General features: G+C 34.0%; 1 protein-coding gene across 2 annotated transcripts in view; it reads left to right on the top strand.

Moving 5' to 3' along the window:
• Positions 1–21,639, top strand: part of AHCTF1 (AT-hook containing transcription factor 1) — a 72,072-nt gene that overhangs the window by 25,698 nt on the left and 24,735 nt on the right. For both annotated transcript variants that reach the window (XM_088799118.1, XM_088799119.1), the window contains exons 7-21: positions 3,541–3,625; positions 4,609–4,759; positions 6,054–6,186; positions 6,356–6,537; positions 6,976–7,037; positions 7,868–7,996; positions 10,948–11,038; positions 12,473–12,562; positions 14,292–14,432; positions 15,084–15,188; positions 15,989–16,082; positions 17,744–17,867; positions 18,026–18,082; positions 18,913–19,059; positions 19,615–19,802. In XM_088799118.1, coding sequence (XP_088655244.1) covers positions 3,541–3,625; positions 4,609–4,759; positions 6,054–6,186; positions 6,356–6,537; positions 6,976–7,037; positions 7,868–7,996; positions 10,948–11,038; positions 12,473–12,562; positions 14,292–14,432; positions 15,084–15,188; positions 15,989–16,082; positions 17,744–17,867; positions 18,026–18,082; positions 18,913–19,059; positions 19,615–19,802 — 1,779 coding nt within the window. The remainder of the gene's footprint in view (positions 1–3,540; positions 3,626–4,608; positions 4,760–6,053; positions 6,187–6,355; positions 6,538–6,975; positions 7,038–7,867; positions 7,997–10,947; positions 11,039–12,472; positions 12,563–14,291; positions 14,433–15,083; positions 15,189–15,988; positions 16,083–17,743; positions 17,868–18,025; positions 18,083–18,912; positions 19,060–19,614; positions 19,803–21,639) is intronic.

Here is a 21,639-nt window from a genome sequence, read left to right as displayed (position 1 = left end):
TCGATGGATGAATGGGTAAAGAGAATATGGTACACACTATATATATAATGGCATATTGCTTGGCCGTGGAAGGGAATGGGTTCTTGCCATCTGTGGTGGCATGGATGGACCTGGAGGGTATTGTGCTGAGTGGAGTATGTCAGACAGAAAAAGACAGATGCCATGTGATTTTGCTTTTATATGTGGAATCTAAAGAACGAAATAAACAAAACAGAACATTTTGATGGTTGCCAGATAGATGGGAGGGAGGTTCGGGGTGGGTGAAAAAGAGGGAGGGATTAAGTACAAATTGGTAGTTACACAGTAGTCATGGAGACGTAGGGTATAGTATAAGGACTGTAGTCAGTAATAGTGTAATGATTATGTATGGTGTCAGATGGGTACTAGATTTATCTGGGTGATAGGTGGTGGGGGGTGTTGAGGACAGGGTGAAAAAGATGAAGGGATTAAGTACAAATTGGTAGTTACGAAACTGTCATGGGGTAGTTACAAAATAGTAAAGTAAAACATATAGTCAATAATATGGTAATAATTATGTATAGTTGCCAGGTAGGTGCTAAACTAGTCAGGGAGGTCACTTCTTAAATTATAGAAATGTCTCACCACTATGCTGTACACCTGAAATTAATACAAAATAATACTGAATGTCAACTGTAATTGAAAATTAAAGCAGGGAAAAAGATAAAGGGAATAAGAGGTTCAAATTTCCAGGTATAAAACAAGTCATGGGGATGTAATGTACAGCATAGGGAATATAGTCAGTAATATTTTGACAGCATGGTATGGTGTCAGATGGTTGCTGGACTTTCGGTGATCACTTCTTTAGGTATATAAATGTTGAATACCTATGGTGTACATCTGAAACTAATACGGAATTATATGTTAGCTGTATTTTAATAAAAATATTTTTAAAAAGAAAAAAATAAAATATGGGCAGAATAGTGTTTTCTGTTTTTCTTATACTGAGACCCTATATTTAGTTATCTTTATTATCCACAAAACATTGAGTTAGTAACACATGGGAACATTTCTCTAATGATTTTTAAACCACTTTTTAGAACTCTATTCTTCTAATAGGACGAGTTTAATTTTTAATGTAGATTATTTATTCCTAAATAATTTTGCATTGCATTGTTGTATGATGTGAGATGTTTTTTTGCCAGTGGTATTTTTGTGGACTCTCGTCTTTGGTGAGTGGTAAGGACCATTAAATTAGGTTAGGCACCTCTCTGAGAATCTGATGAAGGCTATAGAGTATACTGGTATGTGTTTGTATGTAGTGATTTAAAGCAGGATTCCTGACATAGGGCATTCTGTGAGCTCCTGCACATTGTGTACAAGATTATTTACATTTGTTTATATATGTGTATAAATAACACATTCAAAACACATACATGTAATACACGTATGCATGTCAGGAACGGTGTTTTAAATCATCCTTAAATTAATCTCTTATCTTACAAAGGTGTGCAGTAAAACGGTCTCTTCTTCCAACCCCCGGTCATTGAATCTCCCAGCACTTTAGTGTCATTATAAATAGATTCAAGTTACATAAATTTAGATTATAAGTCTTAATCAGAAAGACAGGTGATGTGGTCTTTTCCTCCATCCCCATCAGAGCAAGCGTTTGGGAAAAAGAATCACTGTAGAGTGACTGTGCCATTACAGAATTATATGGGTATAGATCTTAAATTGTTGCCATAGTACCCATCAATTAAAATTAAAGCCACATTTAGTTTTGTAATAATGGAAAAGTGGATGAAAAAACTCATTGCTATTCCCTTTAATATTGGTTGTATGCATTTTATCATGTTTAGTATTTGGTCGTTGAGAGGCTGTCTTTGCTTCAAGTCCATATATTTATTCATTCAACAAAATTGTTCAGCATTTACCTGTGCTAGTAACTAACTGTTCTGGAGACTGTAGCAATGCATAAGACAGAGTTCTGTTCTAGATTTTATATTAGAGTGAGGAAGACAGGTGGTAAATAAATATACTAGAACATATAGCTAATATAATTTCAAATAGTGACACAGGAATAAAGCTGGGAAAGGAGATAAAGAGTGTGTATACTGTGTTTCCCCAAAAATAAGACCTAGTCGACCATCAGCTCTAATGTGTCTTTTGGAGCAAAAATTAATATAAGACCTGGTATTGTTATGTTACATTATACCAGGTATTATATTATACCCAGTCTTATATTAAAATAAGACTGCGTATAATATATTAATTTTTGCTCCAAAAGATGCATTAGAGCTGATGGTCCAGCTAGGTCCTATTTTCAGGGAAACACAGTAGTAGGGAACTGCTATTTTAGATAGTATAGTTAGTTGAGATTTGATTGAATGAAGTTGGACTGTGCAGGTTGCAGGGAGAGTCATGGGAAGATCTGGGGCAAAGAATGCAAAAACCATAGTAAAATGTTTCAAGGAAGAGCAAGGCCAGCCAGGGTAGAGTGCAGAGTAATCATAGATGAAGCCAGAAAGTTTATGTAGGCCTGCGTAGGCCAGCGTACGGTAGGTGTTTAAATTTGGTCTGGCTACTCTAGACCAATTAAGTCAATTTCTAGTGGTAGGACCTAAGCATTAGTAGTTTTTCAAAGCTCCTATGGTGATTTAAATAATAAGCAATCACAATTGAAAAACACTGGCCTCAGAGAGAATGAGACTAACTAGAGAAAAGAAGAGGGCAGAGAACTGAGCCTCGGAATTATGTCTATACTTAGACATAATTGGAGATTGAGAACAAGAGGGCAGAACATCCAGCCAAGGACTAAGGATAGTGTAGTATGAGGAATATTAGGAAGTGTGGCATCCTGGAAGCCAAGTAAAACAAATGTTTTAAGAAAGAGCAGCTAGAATAAGAATGCAAATTCAGACAATATGGCTTTGAAATCTGTGTTCTTAATACTTCCTGCACTCTGTGCTAGAGGAGTACAGAGTTGGTTTGGTATCTTTGCTTTATATCCCCATCCCTGTTGTATCCCCCTCATCTTCATGGTATGTGGCGACATGGTCATTTTAGGTAGAAGCCTCACAGTCTAGAGGAAGAGACCGGAAGAATGAGCTCAGGACAAGGAGCAAAGCAAAAAACCTTAAGGACCATTTTCTATAGTTGCCATGGGATAATTCTGTTTACATTCTAGTATTTCCCAGAACGTGGGCCCGCTGCACCTAGCTGCAAAGGAAGCTGGGAAATGTAGTATATTTTAGGCAGCCGTGTACCTACCTAATTAAAGCATACCTATTGAAGAAGGGGAAAAAGAATACTGGGCAAACAGTTATAGTCTCTGCTACATAAGGTATTACCTAATGTATGCAGACCCTATTAGCCTAATTAAAATCAATAAAAAATTAACAATCAGTTTTTGTTTCAAAGGACTGCATTTTGTGAAAACAGCCAAATAAAACAGAATTCTTAAACTGAGCTTAATTTCGTCAATATTGCATGGATACTAAATTTATTTGGACAGGAAAGAGATGCTTAATATATTAATATGATATTTAGTGTTTCTCCTCAGCTAATTTCTGCTTCTTTCAGTGAAGGGGATGTTTTGAGTTTGCATCTGCTTCAGCTGGCTTTTGGTGACAGAAAGTGTTTGGCATCGGGACAAATCTTATATGAGGTAAATGGTAATGGTAATACAGCTTATTACCATTTTGTTCATTGTTTATTTTAATTTCTGTTTTAGGATATTAAGATATTGAAAAGTTATTGTTATGTTTAAGTTAATGCTGTATGCATAATATAATGGAAAAAGTATTAGATTAGGGATTAGGAGTCTAACTCTTTTACCAAGGCAGCATTATTAACTTCTCCAGGTATTACTTTCCTCTAAAATGAGGGGATTGGACAGTACTGAAGCTTATGGCCTAATTGGTACCCAGGAAAAATAAACCCACTTTGTTGCTGTAATATATCAAGCAGTAAACCATGGGGTGACTTTATAAACAGTCTTGCCATTTAAAATTAATTGTAAAAGAGGGTAAATGCATCCAGCCTTTCAGATTATTATTTTTCTGGCTGAGTTCTTGAGGAAATAGTGGGGTGCTGCTGCTAATACCTATATTTGATGAACCCTCAGATTCCATTTTGTAGAACAGACTTTCTTAACCTAGTGTTTAAGGTGACAGGGATGGGAATCCATGAGTCCCTGAATTATTATGCCTTTTTGTGGGGAAAGTTTTCATATCTTTTGTCAGATTCTTAAAGGGATCAATGAGCAAAAATAATTTAAGAACTATTGTAGAGCAAGAATTTCAGTGAGAACACAGGAGTAGGTTTGCTGGCAGAGAAAGAGAGAGAATTTTGATGGTTAGTCCACTTTATAGTACAACTGGTAGTACATGAAGGTTCCCATGTTTGATATCAGCTTTGGAAGATTTAATAGTAATATTTTTGAGATACTAAATCTAACGTTTTATTTGTTTTATTCTGTGTAAAATTTTAGAGCCCTTTTCAGTGATATGTTCTCTTCAGGGTTTAACTTTTTTTTGTTTTCTTTGTATTGTGTGAAAAATCTTTAAACTTAGAGAACATTTAATTTTAGAATGATTTTTCCCTTAGAATCCTATTAAGATAAAGATTTTTGTACATCTTGTGTTTCAGGGGTTAGAGTACTGTGAAGAAAGATACACACTGGACCTCACAGATGGCATGTTTCCTTTGAGGGAACAGACTAGTAATACCAAACTGTTGGGATGCCAGAGTATAGAGAAATTTCGATCTCATGGTGACAGGGAAGAAGGCATGAATGAAGGTTAGTTGAAAGTACTCACATCACGTGAATGCTTGATTTAAGATTTATGACAGGTATTGGTTTCTAGAGTTTTCACACTCCTGGCAGTTAAAAACTTGAAATACGGAATATGGAAGTTATCCAGGTCTGTATGAGATAGTGGGTATTTCTTGTTTTTCAGATTACTGTGTAGAACTCAAGAATTGAACAGGTTAAGGAAATGAGAGATCCTTGTATTTTAATCCAGCTCTTAAAACAGACAAAAATAATTACTCGTTTTGACTAGTATAAATAGTCTCTGAATGTTTCTCTGTGTAGTTTTTGAGACACATATGGCAGACATGCCTTGGTTGCCGTGATCTTTTTCCGTCTCCTTTAGTATGATCCCTTCTTCCTGGTAAATATCCTGGCATAGTAAAAATTGCATAGATTTTAGAATCCAACATGGATTCAAATCCCAGCTGTCACTAGTTGTGACCTTTGACAAATTAGTTTATATTTTTGAGCCTCTGTTTCCCCATCTGGGGTGACATAATGCAGTTACATCTTTAGCAAAGTGTGGGTGTGAGGATTAAATGTGCTAATGTCATACGTTCATTCAGTTCTGGGAATGCTCACTAGAGCCTTGGTTGTGTTTGTGTTCTTACCGGGATTGATTCTCATGGTTAACTCATTCACGCCAGAGATGTCTCTGTCCGAGTCCCCACACCTGTGTTAGTTTTCACACCCAGACATGTCAAAACCTCATCAAGTTCTTTTTATTCCCCACTTGCATCTTCCTTTTTCTATTTCCTGTCAGTTGTGTCTCTTATTTTTACTTTTCCTCTTTCCTTCTATTGATGTCTGTTACTTTGTTCCTATCTTTCAATTCCATATCCACTACCCAGGTTCTTGTCTTTTTTCCCCCTTTACCATATCTTGGTAGATCAGTCTTTCTCAACCACAGACCTTTAAAGAATTAAGCCTTAAGGCCTAAAGGCATACGTTTTAAGTATTGATATTCTCTGGTACTAGCTATGAGCCATTCTTGGGAGAATATTCATTCACTTTGTACGTCCTCCTTCCAGTACCTAAAAGTTGCCAAAATATTAACTGAAAACGAGCCAGGATAACTTTTCTGATGAGTGTTTTTTAATAAGGTCTTCTTGAAATAGAAATAGTCAAGATACAAGTGAATGAATCTTTTCTTATAGAATAAATAATAGAAATGTGTTTTGACAAATCAAATATGACTATGAGAAAATCTTGCTACAATTTTATTTAGCAGATTTTACTTTGAGATTATTCTCTTTTTAAAATTACCGTTTCTCTTTAGTTCAGTCACCTGACACCAGTGTTTCAGTCTTTACCTGGCAAGTGAATATATATGGACAAGGAACGCCTTCTGTATATTTGGGGCTTTTTGACATAAATCGTTGGTATCATGCACAGATGCCTGATTCATTAAGGTATGATATATACTTCGTTTTCTCTCTCTCTCTCTCTCTCTCTCTCTCTCTCTGTCTCTCTCTCTCTCTCTCTCTCTCGCTCTCTGTCTCTCTCTCTCTCTCTCTCTCTCTCTCTCTCTGTATGTGTAGCAGTTCAGTGACTTAAAATTTTTGTAAAATTTTCTTTTAGATCAGGAGAGTATCTGCATAATTGCTCTTATTTTGCATTGTGGTCACTGGATCCTGTTGTAAGTACAACTTCTCCACATTACATCTTGGATGTATTGGTTCATGAGAGAAGTTTAAGTAGAGGAATTCCGCCTTCATATCCCCCTCCTGAGCAGTTTTTTAACCCAAGTACTTATAATTTTGGTATGTATTTTCTTAACGTTACTTTTTGAGAAAAATAACATGCAAGAGATTATGTACATGTGTGTATTGATGTGTAGTATATGTGTATATGAATGTACTGTTACCTTATCTCTTTGTCAGTTAATATATGGATAACTTAGGAAATTAATTTGATACACTGGTATATATGTGAGAAATTTAATACTGCTATGTTTTATAAAGAAATTACCACTATTTTGAATTTGCTAGGAAAGATTAAATATTTCACATTTAATGCATTTGTGATCAGGTTTTGTATCTTGTTAGGATAGAAATACCTAGAAAAATTATTTTAAAATGTATTATATGTAATAATTTGATACCTTGGCTAGCAATCTGTAATATGTAAATTTTGTTGTATTAATGCCATCTCAAATATAATATGTAAGTGGATTTGTTAAATTTTTTTGTTTTCTTTAGATGCCACTTGTTTGTTAAACTCAGGAGTTGTTCATATAACTTGTACTGGCTTTCAGAAGGAGGTAGGTAACGACCGACAATGTGAACAGCATTTCTTATTGAACTCAAGTCAGATCATGGATTTAAACTTTATTTAATGTAATTATGTAAGCTATTGTTGCAGCTAAAATGGTAGCTTGTGCCAGGTTAATAGGAGGTATTGGGATGTTTTTCGCAGCTTTCTGTAGACGTTAGTTAGTTACTTGAAGAAAAAGAGGAAAAGAGCAAAGTAGGTCAGTGCTTTACCACATCCCTTTTTTATCTTTCCTCTTAATTCTCCTCTTTCTTCTCAGAAAGCTTATAAATAAATGAAGTAATGCAAAGAAGGTACCTACTAGCACAGTGGTACAGTGCCTGGCATAGAGTGGATTATATATTGAAAAGTACTTTTCCAGGAAAACGTGAAGTGACAAACTTTTTAATTGATAATCAACTAGATGTAGATGAATGCCATATTTATACTTCATATCAGATCTCTTTTATACTAGACCAAGAGGAATAAACTGCAGCGTTGTGTGTGTGTGTCAAGTTCATTAAGATCTGTCACCAAATCTATCAGCTTTAGAGAAGGTCACATGGTTACCTTTCATAAAAACAAGCTCCCTAATACTCTTTTATCAGTCCTACTACTGCTGCTAGTAGTGTTTATAACTAACAAACATTGTTTAGCTCAAGAACCTATAAACCCACTTCCTTGCAAGAAGTACAAAAATATAGTCTTCCCCAGTTTCCATTTTAGTGTTTTTAGTTTTATTCAAAATGTTAAGTGTAAAGTAGGGTAGTTTGTTAAGCATTCTTAAATGTGGTTATTTGAACTGAGTAGTGATTGATATCTGTAATTGATCTGTTACAGACTTTGACTTTTTTAAAGAAATCAGGACCATCTCTCAATGAAGTCATCCCTGATGGTTATAATCGCTGTCTTGTGGCTGGCCTTCTCTCACCAAGACTTATTGATATTCAACCTTCTAGTTTAAGTCAGGTTAGACGAGTTTTAACTCCACTGTTTCTTTTGCATCGTGTGTTATCTTTCTGTTATAATAGAAATATCTTAGATCTGCAAAAGTAGGGTAAGTAGTATAATGCCCAGTCTGCATGATAGTAGCTATGGTCTTAGATTTGGCTTAAAATTCATACTCAAAGGACCCAATAGGCCATAACTTGGCACCAGCACCAGGCTCACTTAGCTGTGAAGAATGACATAGGACAGGAAAAATATGGCTGCATCAGGCATGTCATGAGTAGAAGTCGTTATAACAGTCTTGGGGCCGTTTTCCAGCCCCCAGAGAGAACAGCATAGATGCAAGAGAACAAGATCTCATGAGTGGAAACCATACTGACTTAGGTGAATTTCATGGTCTGTAGCAGCAAAGTGTGGTCCTTGGTATCGGCTTCGCTGGGAAATTGTTAGAAATGCAAGTTCTTGCATCCTATCCTAGAGCTACTGAACCGGAAACTCCAGGTATGGAGCCCAACAATCTGTGTTTTAATAAGCCCTGGATGTAATTCTGATGCAGTGTTTTGAAGAACATTGCTCTAAAGAAACAGGTATCTTATAAAAGCCTATTGTGATATTTCCAATTTCCTGCAAAACAAGAGTTATAGGACTCAGACTCAGTCATGGAAGCCAAAATCTTAACTTCCCAATGGATAGTTATAGTCCATTCACAATTTTCCTAGTCCTAATACATTATAACAATCAGGAGACATTCTCACAATAAATAGTGTTGCCTGGTGACAGCTCATAATTCACATTTATTTTAAATCAGTATTTGCTAGTAAAATATGCTGGAAGAAAGTAAATCAATGCTAGGGCATTTTCCCATGGATAAAGAAAAAATGTTTCTGCCCAAGTAGTATTTGAATTGAGTGATTTAAATAATTATAGATGCAAAACATAATAAATTGAAGAAAGCCTTTTAAATATTAGATGAAATGTAAATATTGTTGCTCATGGTTTAACACCTACATTTGGCATTTAATACTTAATTTCATGGAAACAAAAAGAAACACTCCATACTATTATCATCAGGAGATTTTTTTGCTGTTCCCTTTCCTCTCCTCTGTTTATATTATTGTATCTGTAAATATTACTTACTACATAGTCATGTTAACATTTTTTCCCTATATAACTTTTGTTTTTTCCTGGCTTTTTCAAGTGGCCTTTTTTAAAAAAACAAACAAACCTTGCCTAAGCTATCATTTACTCAACCTTAACTTTTTCTTCTTAGTTTTTGCTCTTTGTGGAATTCCATCAGGCAAATGTTGACTATCATTTGATCTTCTGTTAGCTTATCTTTACTTTCCCACTGTTTGTCTCTTTTGCCTCTGGTTCTACTTTCTCTGGGAGATTTCTTCTTCCCTTTTATTTTTTCTATTAGATTTTTTAAAAATTTGGATCTAATTTCAAATTTCGATGAGCTATTATTCTTTGATCATTCTTTTTTCATAGTAATCTGTGCTGTTTTATGGATGAAATATCCTCTATATATATGTTTAAAGTTTCATTTTAGGTTCCTGCATTATTTCTGTTTTCTCTGAAGTCGTTTTTTATTACTTCAGTCTTTCTGATGCCAGTGGTTATCCTCAGATGTTTGGTGGTCCTTAGTCATGTGTTTATATATAAAGTGAGTTAGTAACAGATTTTATAAACTCTCTTTTGTGTGGGTAGAGTTCCTTCAGAAGCATCTTTTAGGATGATAGATTGGATGTGCACCATTTCTGTAGGGAAACCCCATATATTTTCCGGGGCCATTCAGTTTTTCCAAAGATCTGTCAGGCTGGCCTCCACAGTTCTTTGCTGCAGGGTAACAGACGGGTGGGACTCTCTGTTCCATATACCAAGTTTTAACCCCGTTGCCTGTTTGCAATCCCATGTTTGACCACCCTTTCCCCCAACTTTGCTCTGAACCTGGTTTCTCCAAGAATTCAGTCTAATCGGATTCTGAGAGCCAAACTGACTCTATTCTCATCTGTAGTTCCCCTCTGTGGGGACTTGAGGACATGGTTCCCTTCATACTGCTAAATAAGCCACCTTTTCTCTGTTCCTTAACTGCTTTTCAAAAATTCTGTTGAGCTATCTTATTTCATAATGCCTTCTCTTTTTCTTGTCTTTGTTGACTTATACCTTTTTTACTAATGATTTTTAAAATAACAGCTTTATTGATATAGTATAACTCATATATTATACAATTCACCTATTTAAGTGTAAAGTTCACTGGTATTTAGTGCACTCATGGAGTTGTGTACCTATAACCACATTTTCATCACCTCCCAAAAAACCCTGTACCCATTAGCAGTCACCCCTTTCCTTCCCTCCTCTCCCCAAGCCTTTCATAACCACTAATCTGCTTTGTCTTTATAGATTTACTGGTTCTAGACATTTCATATAAATGGAATCAAATAATATATGGCCTTTCTTTGACTTAGCTTAAGGTTTTTAAGGTTCATTCATGTTGTAGCGTATATCAGTACTTCATTCCATTTTATGGCTATATGATACTCCACTATATCAGTATACCACATTTTATTTATCCATTCTTCATTTGATGAGCAGTTTTGGGTTATTATGAATAATGCTGCTTCATAGAAGTTTTGTGTGGACGTGTGTTTTCATTTCTCTTAGATGTGTACCTGGGTGTAGAATTGCTGGGTCGTATGGTAATTTTGATTTTGAGGAACTACCAGACTGTTTTCCAAAGTGGGCTTTAACGTGTTACGTTCCCACCAGCACTGTATGAGGGTTCCAGTTTTTTCACATTGTCACCAATGCTCATTGTCTGTCTGCTTGTACATAGCCATCCTAACGAGTCAGTGATTTTTAAGCCTTTAAATTTTTGTATTCTGAACTAGAACTTGCTACCTCTGTGTCTGTGATCACATATCCTTTCTTATTTCATTTTTTTCCTTTTTTTTTTTCCATACATGGATTAGGAAGAACAGTTAGAAGCTATATTGTCAGCAGCAATCCATACAAGTTCTCTGGGAGTTTTGACTGGATGTATCAGAAGGTGGATAACAGAAGGTAAGATTATGAGTTTTAACAAAAATTACTTTCGTATTTTTTAAATCATCAGTTCACTGTTTTAGGGTGTTTTTTAAGTTAAACTTCATTTGGAGATAGTACGTATTTGTAAATTCACATGCAGTTACAACACAGTTGTAAAGCATAATATACAGAATGATCCTGTGTACCCTTCACCCCATACCACCACCTTCACCCCGATGGTAAGATCTGGCCACTTTCTAATATAATAGCACATAACACAGCATCACAATCAGGGTCCCCCATGGTGCCCTTTTACAGCCACATCCTTAACCCTGGGCAGTCACCACCTCCTCCCCTTCCCCACCCCTAACCCATGCAATCACAACTCTATTCTGTATTTCTATGATTTTGTCATTTCAAAAATGTTCATAAATGGAATTGTACAGTATATAACCTTTTGGGATTGGCTCTTTTTCCTCAGCAAAATTCTCTAGGATTCATCCAAGTTGTGTATATCACTCTTGTTTTTTTACAAACACTACACACACACATTTTTGTTCTGAACCATTTGAGAAGAAGCTCAAGTGATCATGCTTCTTTACCCATAAATGTTTCAATATTATATCTGTCTAAAAACAAGAACATTCACTTATAAAACCACTTTGCAGGGGTGGCCGGATGGCTTAATTGGTTAGAGCTCAAGCTCTGAACAACAGGGTTGCCGGTTCGATTCCCACATGGGCCAGTGAGCTGCGCCCTTCACAACTAGATTGAAGACAAAGAGCTGCCATTCAGCTGACCCGCTGGAGGGGTGACTGGATGGCTCATTGGTTAGAGTGCATGCTCTCAACTCTCAACAAGGTTACCTTGAAGGACAGTGACTTGAAGCTGATGGACCCTGGAGAAACACACTGTTCCCCAATATTCCCCAATTAAAAAAAAAAACAAAAACACTTTATACCTATAAAAATTAAGAAAATTAACATTGATAACATGCATGCAATTATCTAATCTGCAGACGTTACTGGAATCTCACTAATTGTCCTAATAATGTCCTTTGTGGTATTTTTAGGGAGGGGAAAGGGGAATCCAGAATTTAATCCAGGATATATATTCTATTTCGTTGTCATGTCTTTAATCTCTCTTAATTTGGTATAATTCCTAAGTCTTTGTCTTGCAAAAAATTGACATTTTAAAAGAATATAACCCTGTTATTTTGTAGACTGCCTTTCAATTTGTGTTTGCTGTTCTTTCCTCCTGGTTAGATTCAGATTCTGTGGTTTCATAGCAGTACAACGTGTGCTGCACTCAGGATACATGATGCCAATTTGTCTACATTGATACTGGTTTTTATGTTGCTCACTTGGTTAGGGTGGTTTCTGTCAGGTTTCTCCACAGAAAAGTTACTCATTTTTTTGTTTGTAATTAATAATCATTCTTTATTTTTTTTCTTTCATATTTACAAATAAGAACAACCAAATTCTGCTGCTAATTTGCGCTTTGTTCTTGAATGGACATGGAATAAAGTGATTCTCACAAAAGAGGAATTTGACAGACTGTGTAAGTATTGTATTAAAAAACTAATCTTGATTTATTTTTTAAAGTAGATAACAATAATTTTTGATCATTTTGAAGTTGTAAACTCTTTAAAGAAGTCCCAGAAGAAAATTTTTTTTACATTACAGTGACAAAATTATTTTTGACCACGATTTTGCAGTAGATTATTAAATTGGCAACATGTCAGTATGTCCACAATAGCAAGTTTCAGAATTATACTTTACGTATCTTTTGATCTTAGGGGTTTAATTTACAAAAAATGCTAGTGATTGAGTAAGGGGACTATGCCAGTTAACGTCAGCAGCTCCTCTTCTTACTTATTTTTTATTTAAAATACTTATAAGCATAAAGAAGTTTAATAGCAGGGTAAAAACTCATCAGCTCTGCCATCTAAGAGATGTCATTATCAGTCATGCCAAGTCATTTTTCTTCTTGACAGTCTTGTTTATTAGTCTGTTGCACACTTTGAGTTTTGAGGTATCTAGTGAATATTAAAAACCCATTATGCCCAATTAGTGAAAAAATAATGTTAAAGGTAATACATAGTTGCCCTGTACATGAAAGTAAAATCTAAGTTTATTTAGAAGTATGTTTTTATTTTTATTATTGTGTCATTATGAATAAACAAATGGAGTTTTTAAAAGATTTATTCTTCATAGAGGATTTTTAAACCAACAAAATTGTATAGGAAGACATGGGATTCTACAGTATTTTTAGGGTATGCTTAATAAAATTACAAACATGAAGTAAATAATTTTAAATATTTCAATAATCAGAACTGTTGGAAGTCTGGAACACTTGCTAATTCAGAATCAGTAAAAACTGTATTTTTTTTTAAAGGAAAACGTTTTCAGGGCCAATTATATAAATTGTATAAAAAAGACAATTCAACTCAGTTTATAAAATTATATGCCTTTATTATTCTTTAAGCATAATAATGTGGTCTTTCAGGGTTGAACTTGGTAATAACTCAGCCATTATTACTGCCTTGAGATTTATTGGTTAATGGAGATTTTTTTTTTTTAATGAGAAATAATTAAAATACAATATAAGATATTTTAAATGCATTGGAGGTAAAGCAAATAATTTGATTTGAGAAAGGATTTAGAAGATATTTGTTTTCAATTATACATTCAATATTAATGTAATTATACATTAAATATTAATGTAATCAATTCTTATCAAAAAACATGTAACCAATACCAACTTAAATACCCTTTCCCACATTTGTAAACTCAACCTTGAATTGGAAATGAAAGGACAACTGAGTCTACAGTGAATTATAACATGCCTATAATTCTATTGTAATAAGTCTTTATCTGAGTCTTGATTTTAATGTTTCACTTTTGAAGACTGGAAGTGTAAAAAAAAATTCTTAGAAAATATTAATTGCAAAACAACATGGTACATAAAAGATCTAATATAAAAGATTTATTTGAAAGAGAAGCATTTAATGACTATAACTGATTTCTAGTGAATCTGAAGTTGTATCTCTTATCACCTTCCTCTGTGCTCACACACTACTTACCTCAACCTACATTTTTTAAAAATAGTTATTTGTATCAGCGCTTTTAGTTTCCTTGAGGGTATTTGCTATTTCAATTTTGTCTTTGTAAATCTCATAATGTATGGAAGAATTTCTCAAATAGGAATTTGAGAAATTTTGCATTTGTGAATTTAATTAACTCAATTTTACTGTGTTGAAACTAATCATGTATTTTATCCTTGAAAGGTACGCCATTATTTGATGGTTCGTGTCGTTTCATTGATCCACAAACTATGCAGTCTGTCCAGCAGTGCCATTTGCTTCTCAGCAATCTTAATACAGTCTTAAGCTGTTTTGTAGCTATGGCCGAAGAGATCACTGAAAGAGGTGTGTGTACTGTTTGTCTTGTATAAATGATTGTTTTATTAAATTTCACTTCTTCAAGAAAGAAGAAATTGCCTATATCTTAGATGGATCGTTGTGCAAAGAGGCCATTATTTCTCAAATGCTGGGGTTTTTTTTTATGAAAAGCCACAGAATGTTATTACATGTACTATGAGCCCATGCTCAAATAAGCTTGGGAAATTTGGAAGTTAAACTTAATGACTGTTAAAATAGTGTATTTCCAGCAGAATTTCAAATTTTAAATTACAAGTTTTTATTCACAGAGGTCATTGTAATTTTTTCCCTCTGTTTTACCATTTAAACAAAACCGTTAATTTCATTTAAAGACCTGGTGTGGAACAACCTATATTAATGATACTATGTAGTTTGTATAAATTTGACTTCTGAAATTAACTAAATGGAAGTGTAGCTAAGATAGAGCATGTTTACCTAAATTGTCTACTTTAATCAGTGAATTATTTATTTTTGCATTTTGAAGATTACTTGTTCAAGCAAAGTTTGTTAAAAAAATAACACACTCATAAAAAAATCACCAAGTGATTAGTTTTTTGAAAACTTTTGAGTGTCTTGATTTTTCATTTGTGGTTGATAAATTGAAAGTTAAACTACTGATGTTTAACTCTTTTTTTACAGATGTTATGGACTTAACCAATAAGTATATGGTTTCCCAGCTCATCTGTCAATATGCGCAAGTGGTTCTTTGGTTCTCTCATTCTGGGCTTTTACCAGAGGGCTTAGGTAAAATATTTACTTAATCTGTAAATATTAATTGAAACATTCTTGAATCTTTATAATTTTGTTGTTCTAATGTTTCGGGTTTCCTTTCTTCCACCACCTCACTTATGTTTTCTTCTTATCTTCTTTTCTTACATTCTTCCTTACTTTGTATCTTCAGTGCCTCACCCCCTACCTGATACACAGGTGTTCCATACATGTTTATTGGATTGACTAACATTTAGAAGGAAAGAATATTTGACAAAACATGGCTTCTGACAGTTCATTCAGTGATATCACCAGCTAAAATTTAGGTCCATGGAACGATGGGTTTTATAATCTAATTTTCCAGTCCTTTTTATCTGTATGGGTTCTTTTAGTATGGTTATTAACTAATTTTATTTGCCATCATTTAAATACCTCCTTTTATCTAACAATTCATGCCAATACCAAGAATTAGAGAATTTCACATTTACTGTATTTATTTAAGCACACTTTTAAAGCCTCTAACTTCTTGCATCTCCAGGAAATACATTAGATTTTATTTAAATGTGCTTCTGCCACTGTGCGTAATTTCTTTTAACCTTATTCTTTCATAATTCTCTTAGTAACTTTTTTACAGACATTCATGAGAGACTCGATTTCTCATGTGTGCATCTATTAATAAAGGGGTGTGTAGTACTCTTTTATTACTTAAATTTAGGAAGCCTGTAAATTAAACAAAAATATAAAATTAGTAAAATATCAGTATGTATAACCTAACTATTGTTGGGATATTTTGGAAACATTACTAGCTTTTTTTCCAACTCTTAAAATAAATCTAGATGATGCTGTGATGTTGTCACGGTTATGCTACAACTACCCTGTAATTCAGAACTACTACACCAGTCGTCGACAGAAGTGTGAGCATTTATCAAGGTATAGTACATCCCGAATCTTCAAAAAACATTGTAAAAATTTCTTCTGTAAGAAGTCAAAGCTTTCCGAGATACAACAGAATTCATCATGTTACAAAATGATTAAATGGTGGGGTTCTCAGAAAGTATCAGAATTTGTTACCAGCTTTACTATTTATAGTTGTAATGTTTGCCTTGACCTGATGGTTACACTTTTATTACAGAACTTGAGCATAGCTATTCATTATTTCCTATATAAAACTATTCATCTTGATTGATTTATTAGATTCTATAATTTAAGCATGTATTTTTTCTGAGAATTCTTATTCAAAAAGACTAGAAGGTACTATTTGTCAAAAAAGCTTAAAACGGGCGGCCCAATGCCTCAGTTGGTTAGAGTGCGAACTCTCAACAAGGTTGCCGGTTCGATTCCTGCATGGGATGGTGGGCTGCGCCCTCCACAACTAGATTGAAGGACAACGACTTGGAGCTGATGGGCCCTGGAGAAACTCAGTGTTCCCCAATATTCCCCAATAAAAATTTAAAAAGAAAAAAAGCATAAAACATATCACTAGTTATTTTATATTCTTTCCATTAACGGTTGGATTTCAGCACTTGGACCACTTTCTACTGTTTTTTTTGTTGTTTTTTTCTCATTTCTTTTATCTGTCTCTCTTTTTTTAAATACATGAATGTTAGCCTAAGTTAGCTCCTTTGAAATAAAAAAATAGAAGAAGAAAAAGTAGTGTTTGGAGCCTTGGCCCTACCTCTGGTGTATATAGTCTTCTTCAAGTTGGAATGAAAGAATTGTAGAGCAACATACAACATTTAGAGCCATGAATCACAAACATTGATTGATTTCAGGATGCTTGTGTCAGAATCACCTAAAGACCGTATTGAAAATGCTGTGCCAGCTGTACTTTTGGTGCATGACAAGTTTTGGGATCCAGTGCTTTAGAATAACTAATTAGGATAGTGAGCATGGACCTTATTAAGTGTATGTCATTGAGCGGGTTTGCTAAACTTTCTAATCCTATTTGTCACAAATTATAAAGTCAGTATAAAGACTAAATAATAATATATGCAGAGCACCTCTTACAGTACTTGACTCATAGGAAAAGCTCAGTAAGTAATAACTGCTGTTGCTGTTAACACGTTGCGTACGGCGGGGTTTAAATCCTTCATGAAGATTCTCGTGATCCATACGCAACGTGTTAATATTAGACATTGAAACGGGGACAATATCTGCTTGGCACCTTGTAGTGCTCAGTAATATATTTTTGAAGGAATCACCGAGGTTAAGAGACTAACCAGGTGATGAAAATGAAACTATAACTCTTTGACTTGAGCTGCAGTATTAACTATACTGGGCTTCCATGCCCTTTGGTAGTTTGCTCAAGATAGTAAAAAAATAGAATAACCTCAGGCATTTGGCTAGCTCGACCACATTCTTCCCTGGGACCTGACCTTCACTGACTGGCTTGCTGATAACCGAACTTGAGGCTTCTTCAGGCTTTGTCTAACTAACTCCCCTTGATGTCTGGGGTTCTCATAATGCTAAATGCAGTCCTAGTCTCTTCTCCCTTTAATAGTTGGGATCATTACTTTAAGAGTTTAATGCTTATTGTTTTGATAATAATCACCACTAATATTAAATAATCCTTAATTTTGCTCTTATTGCAGAGGGAAGTGGAACCCTGATTGCTTGATGATTGATGAGATGGTTTCTCGGTTAGGAGATAGAGTTGAGAAATTGTGGAAACGGGAAGAAGGAAGCACAGGAAAATATCCTCCCACTAGTCTACATGTAGGTTTGCAATAGCATGATATCACTTAAGGACTCCACAAAGTTGGGGGAGAGGGGAGGTATGCTTAGCTATATTTTTAATACCTGGCACAGGCTTGGGAAAAACAAGGAGCATGAATGGAGTATATAAAACACTGAATTTTTAATCTCTTTTATAGGCACTACTTGACATATATCTACTAGACAACATTACTGAAGCGGACAAACATGCTATTGTATCCTTCAATATTTTACCAAATAATTCATGTATTACCAAAATTTTTGAATTTCATAGTAAGAACCTTATACATCTAATCTAATCTTGATTTCACATTTGAATTCTTTTTAAAGGAAGGGTTCTTAACCTTGGATCTGTTGATTGTGTTTTGATGATCTATGCTTAACCAGAAACTATGCAAAGTTTTGTTTTATTTTTCTAGGACAGGGTCCATAGCTTTCATTAAATTTTCAGATGTGTCTGAGATACTCCCAAAGTTAAGAATAACTGTTCTAAAACATCGTTGGCAAGTAGTCATTCTCAATGAGGTTAACTTATGTGCTAAATCTGAATACATTATATTGCCTTAGACATTGTATTGAGCCCTGAGGTCTTTGCAGTAAGATTTTTTTTTTTACTAATGTCAGTTATTAATCTAAATGTGTATAGTTCCATTCATAATTTATAATATGCATGACATGTTTGCTTAAGATACCAGGTTTTGCTGAATAACTGGAATTTTGTCTGTAGCTTTGTTTATAAAATTTGCTGAGCTACTGAATTCATGAAGAAAATGTGCTTTAGTTCACCTCCTTTGTGGTGGTACTTACTGCTGAGAATACATGAGGTTGGTTATAGGGTTGGCAGTACCACAGGCAATAAAACTACTTCTATAGCTGGATAGTCATAATGATTTTCTGCACGCTAAAGTCTCTCAAGCCTCTTTTCTGCTATGTTCTGTTATAAAATATATATGTAGAAGTTTTATATATAAATATATGTATTTATATGTATAAATACATATGTAGAAGTTTTTCTGTTTATTGTCCTTAATCCTCTTTTTTAAAGACCATTTATTTGCTACTTGATATTATATATTCCTTCCCAAACAAAACAGATACTTGCATTGAATCATTTTCAACTGCCTTTGCCATTTCTTGGGACCAGGTTAAACTTACTCAAGGGTTTTGGCTGATAGATCATAATGACTCTGAGGTAAGTCTGCCCTTAGAATGTGAACTTTCATAAACTAGTAGGATTTGAGAAAACAGTACAGAATTGGATTACATTTCATATTAAAGATGACACAGTCTACATCTAGAGACACTTGAAGGAGTCAGGTTAATCAGTACTTTCACGAAGCACTATCTTAGGCAGTAAGAATACAAATATAAAAACTCAGCACCTCAGGTTTCTTTTTTCTCAAGAAGAAAACAAACGGCAAACAGTTACTAATAGTACAAGTACGGTAACTGTTATGTGAGAGATAGGTTTGGTGTGTTGGGCCCATAGAAGGCAGGATTTGACATTGATAATTGATAATGGAAAGATTTTATATAATAGCTTAACAAGGTCTCAAAAGTATGAGGCTTTTGGTAAGGCTTGCATTTAAAATATACCACAGAATAAAGTAGATCTTTTCAGTTTATACTTAAACTGGTTTTAGTCTTGATTTTTGTGGCTTTATTATTCCCTGACTTAAAGGTTAGCTACTTGGTCTAAATGCAGAGCATTATATTTGTATTCACCAATTTTCTGTCAATTTTGCAGAGCGGTTTGGATATTCTGTTTCACCCAGCTACTGCAAAACCTGTGCTATGGCAACATTCAAAGATTATTCAAGCCTTCATGAGTCAGGGTGAGCACAGACAAGCCCTCAGATACATTCAGACCATGAAGCCAGCAGTGTCCAGTGATAGTGATATTATCCTTCACCTCACTGTTTTGCTTTTTAATAGGTAAGTACGTATTTTGCAAGTACAAACTCTTAATCATATGTTAATAAGGTGGAATTGATGAAATAGACAGTAGTAATATATAATATTTTGCTTTTGTCGCGTTACATAATAGTCTTGGGATTCCTTATCTTTCAACCTTAAGAAAAAACGTAGAATAAACATTCATCTTATCTAGAATAAGATGAATAAGAAGCACCTTGAGTGAAAGGAAACCAAACTGAGGTTTGAAATTATATCTGTTGCTAATTGGTAGTATCAGTAGTCTCCTGCATAGATAATTGATGTTTGAGGATGCTGAAAAGGGGCCAGAAATATAGAGGAAGAATGAAGCCGTGTTGAGTTGATAATTATATTCTTTGAGGGTATATTCCAATGATGGTACGCTGATATTTTTTTAAATTTTTGTTGCTTGGGTTTTGCAATTCTTTGCATTTGATGGAGATTCAGAAAGAAATCTTGAAGCATCTGTTTAAATTAAGAAAATACCAGGTTTCATATCTTAATAATTTAACAAGATTTGAGCACGTGATATCTTTATATTGCTTCTTTCTTCCCTTTGCAATATTTTAGTATTCTCTAATCATATATTTGCCATTTATATTATAGCAATACATATATTGCTGTAATTATTATATTTGGCATCTATATTATCTGTGACAAGTTAAATGGCATGATTTAAAATGTAATGGTCTAGTTATTGGTCTCACTATAATAAGAGAATGCATCCTTCTTAAAGAGCTATTTCTTCTTTGTGACCTGCCCATAGTTTTTCTGTGTTGTTGGAATTATTCTTACTGATTTGTAAGTGTACTTTATATATTATGGATATTAACCCTTTGAAATATTTTTGTTTTAATTTGTCATTTGACTTTGCTTTATAATGTATTTTGATATGCTTAAAATTCTTTTTATGAAGTCAGAATTATCAATATTTTTATGATTTTTTGTCTTTTCACTTGAATATATATTTTTTTAATACTCAAGTTTTTTACTGTCACTTTTATGGTTTTTGCTTTACCATTTTTGATACATCTGAAATTTTGTCATAGCATTTTTAAAAGTAGATTTCTGTATATAAAAGTAAAAGAACGTAATGAAGGTTCCATACACCCATCCTGAATCAAATTCACATACAAGATTTTGTTATACCTGCTTCATCTGTTCCTTTATATGGTTTTTATAATTAATGGTGAGGTAATCATTTATCCTGATTATTTATTTTTCTTTCTACAAAACACGCTCATTTTAATATGCCCAGATTTTTGACTTAGTTAAAAAATTACCCCCCGAGACACTTGGACTATAATTACCACACTGTCATGCCTTTTCCTGGTAGAAAAAAAAGTGCAAAGTAATTCAGATACAGATTTTTTAGGGAATACCACTGAATGTTTTACTTATTTAGGTTCTTGGTCTGAGTCTATGCAATATAACAGATGGCCCCGACCTGCCCACAGTGGGTGCCATTTGCTTCCATGAGGAACTTTTTATCTACAGGAACTCTGGGACAGTGCTGCCAAAATTTCCTCAGATGCATTTCATTACACTAATTGTTGTAATTTTGTTCACATATTCTGTTTATTATACATGTCATTTATTTACCAGTCTTTATTTCAGTATTATTATTTAAAAAAAACACAAAACTATAGCTAAAGCTTTTTTACTAAGATTCCCATAAAAGCAAAATTACGTATTGACTTAGAATTAGGAATTTTTTTTTTTTTTTTTTTAAGAAAATTCATTCCCTGATATTCCTACCTACTTGCTATTTTTTAAAATATTGTTTTCATTTTTCACTTACAGTTAACATATTATATTAGTTTCAGTTGTACAACAT

This window comes from Rhinolophus sinicus, chromosome 6 (assembly GCF_057876585.1).
Source record: "Rhinolophus sinicus isolate RSI-liver-muscle chromosome 6, RSI-T2T, whole genome shotgun sequence".
NCBI classification, from domain to species: Eukaryota; Metazoa; Chordata; class Mammalia; order Chiroptera; family Rhinolophidae; genus Rhinolophus; species Rhinolophus sinicus.
Note: the sequence above shows the minus strand (reverse complement) of the source record. Positions and strands in the feature narration are given on the sequence as shown.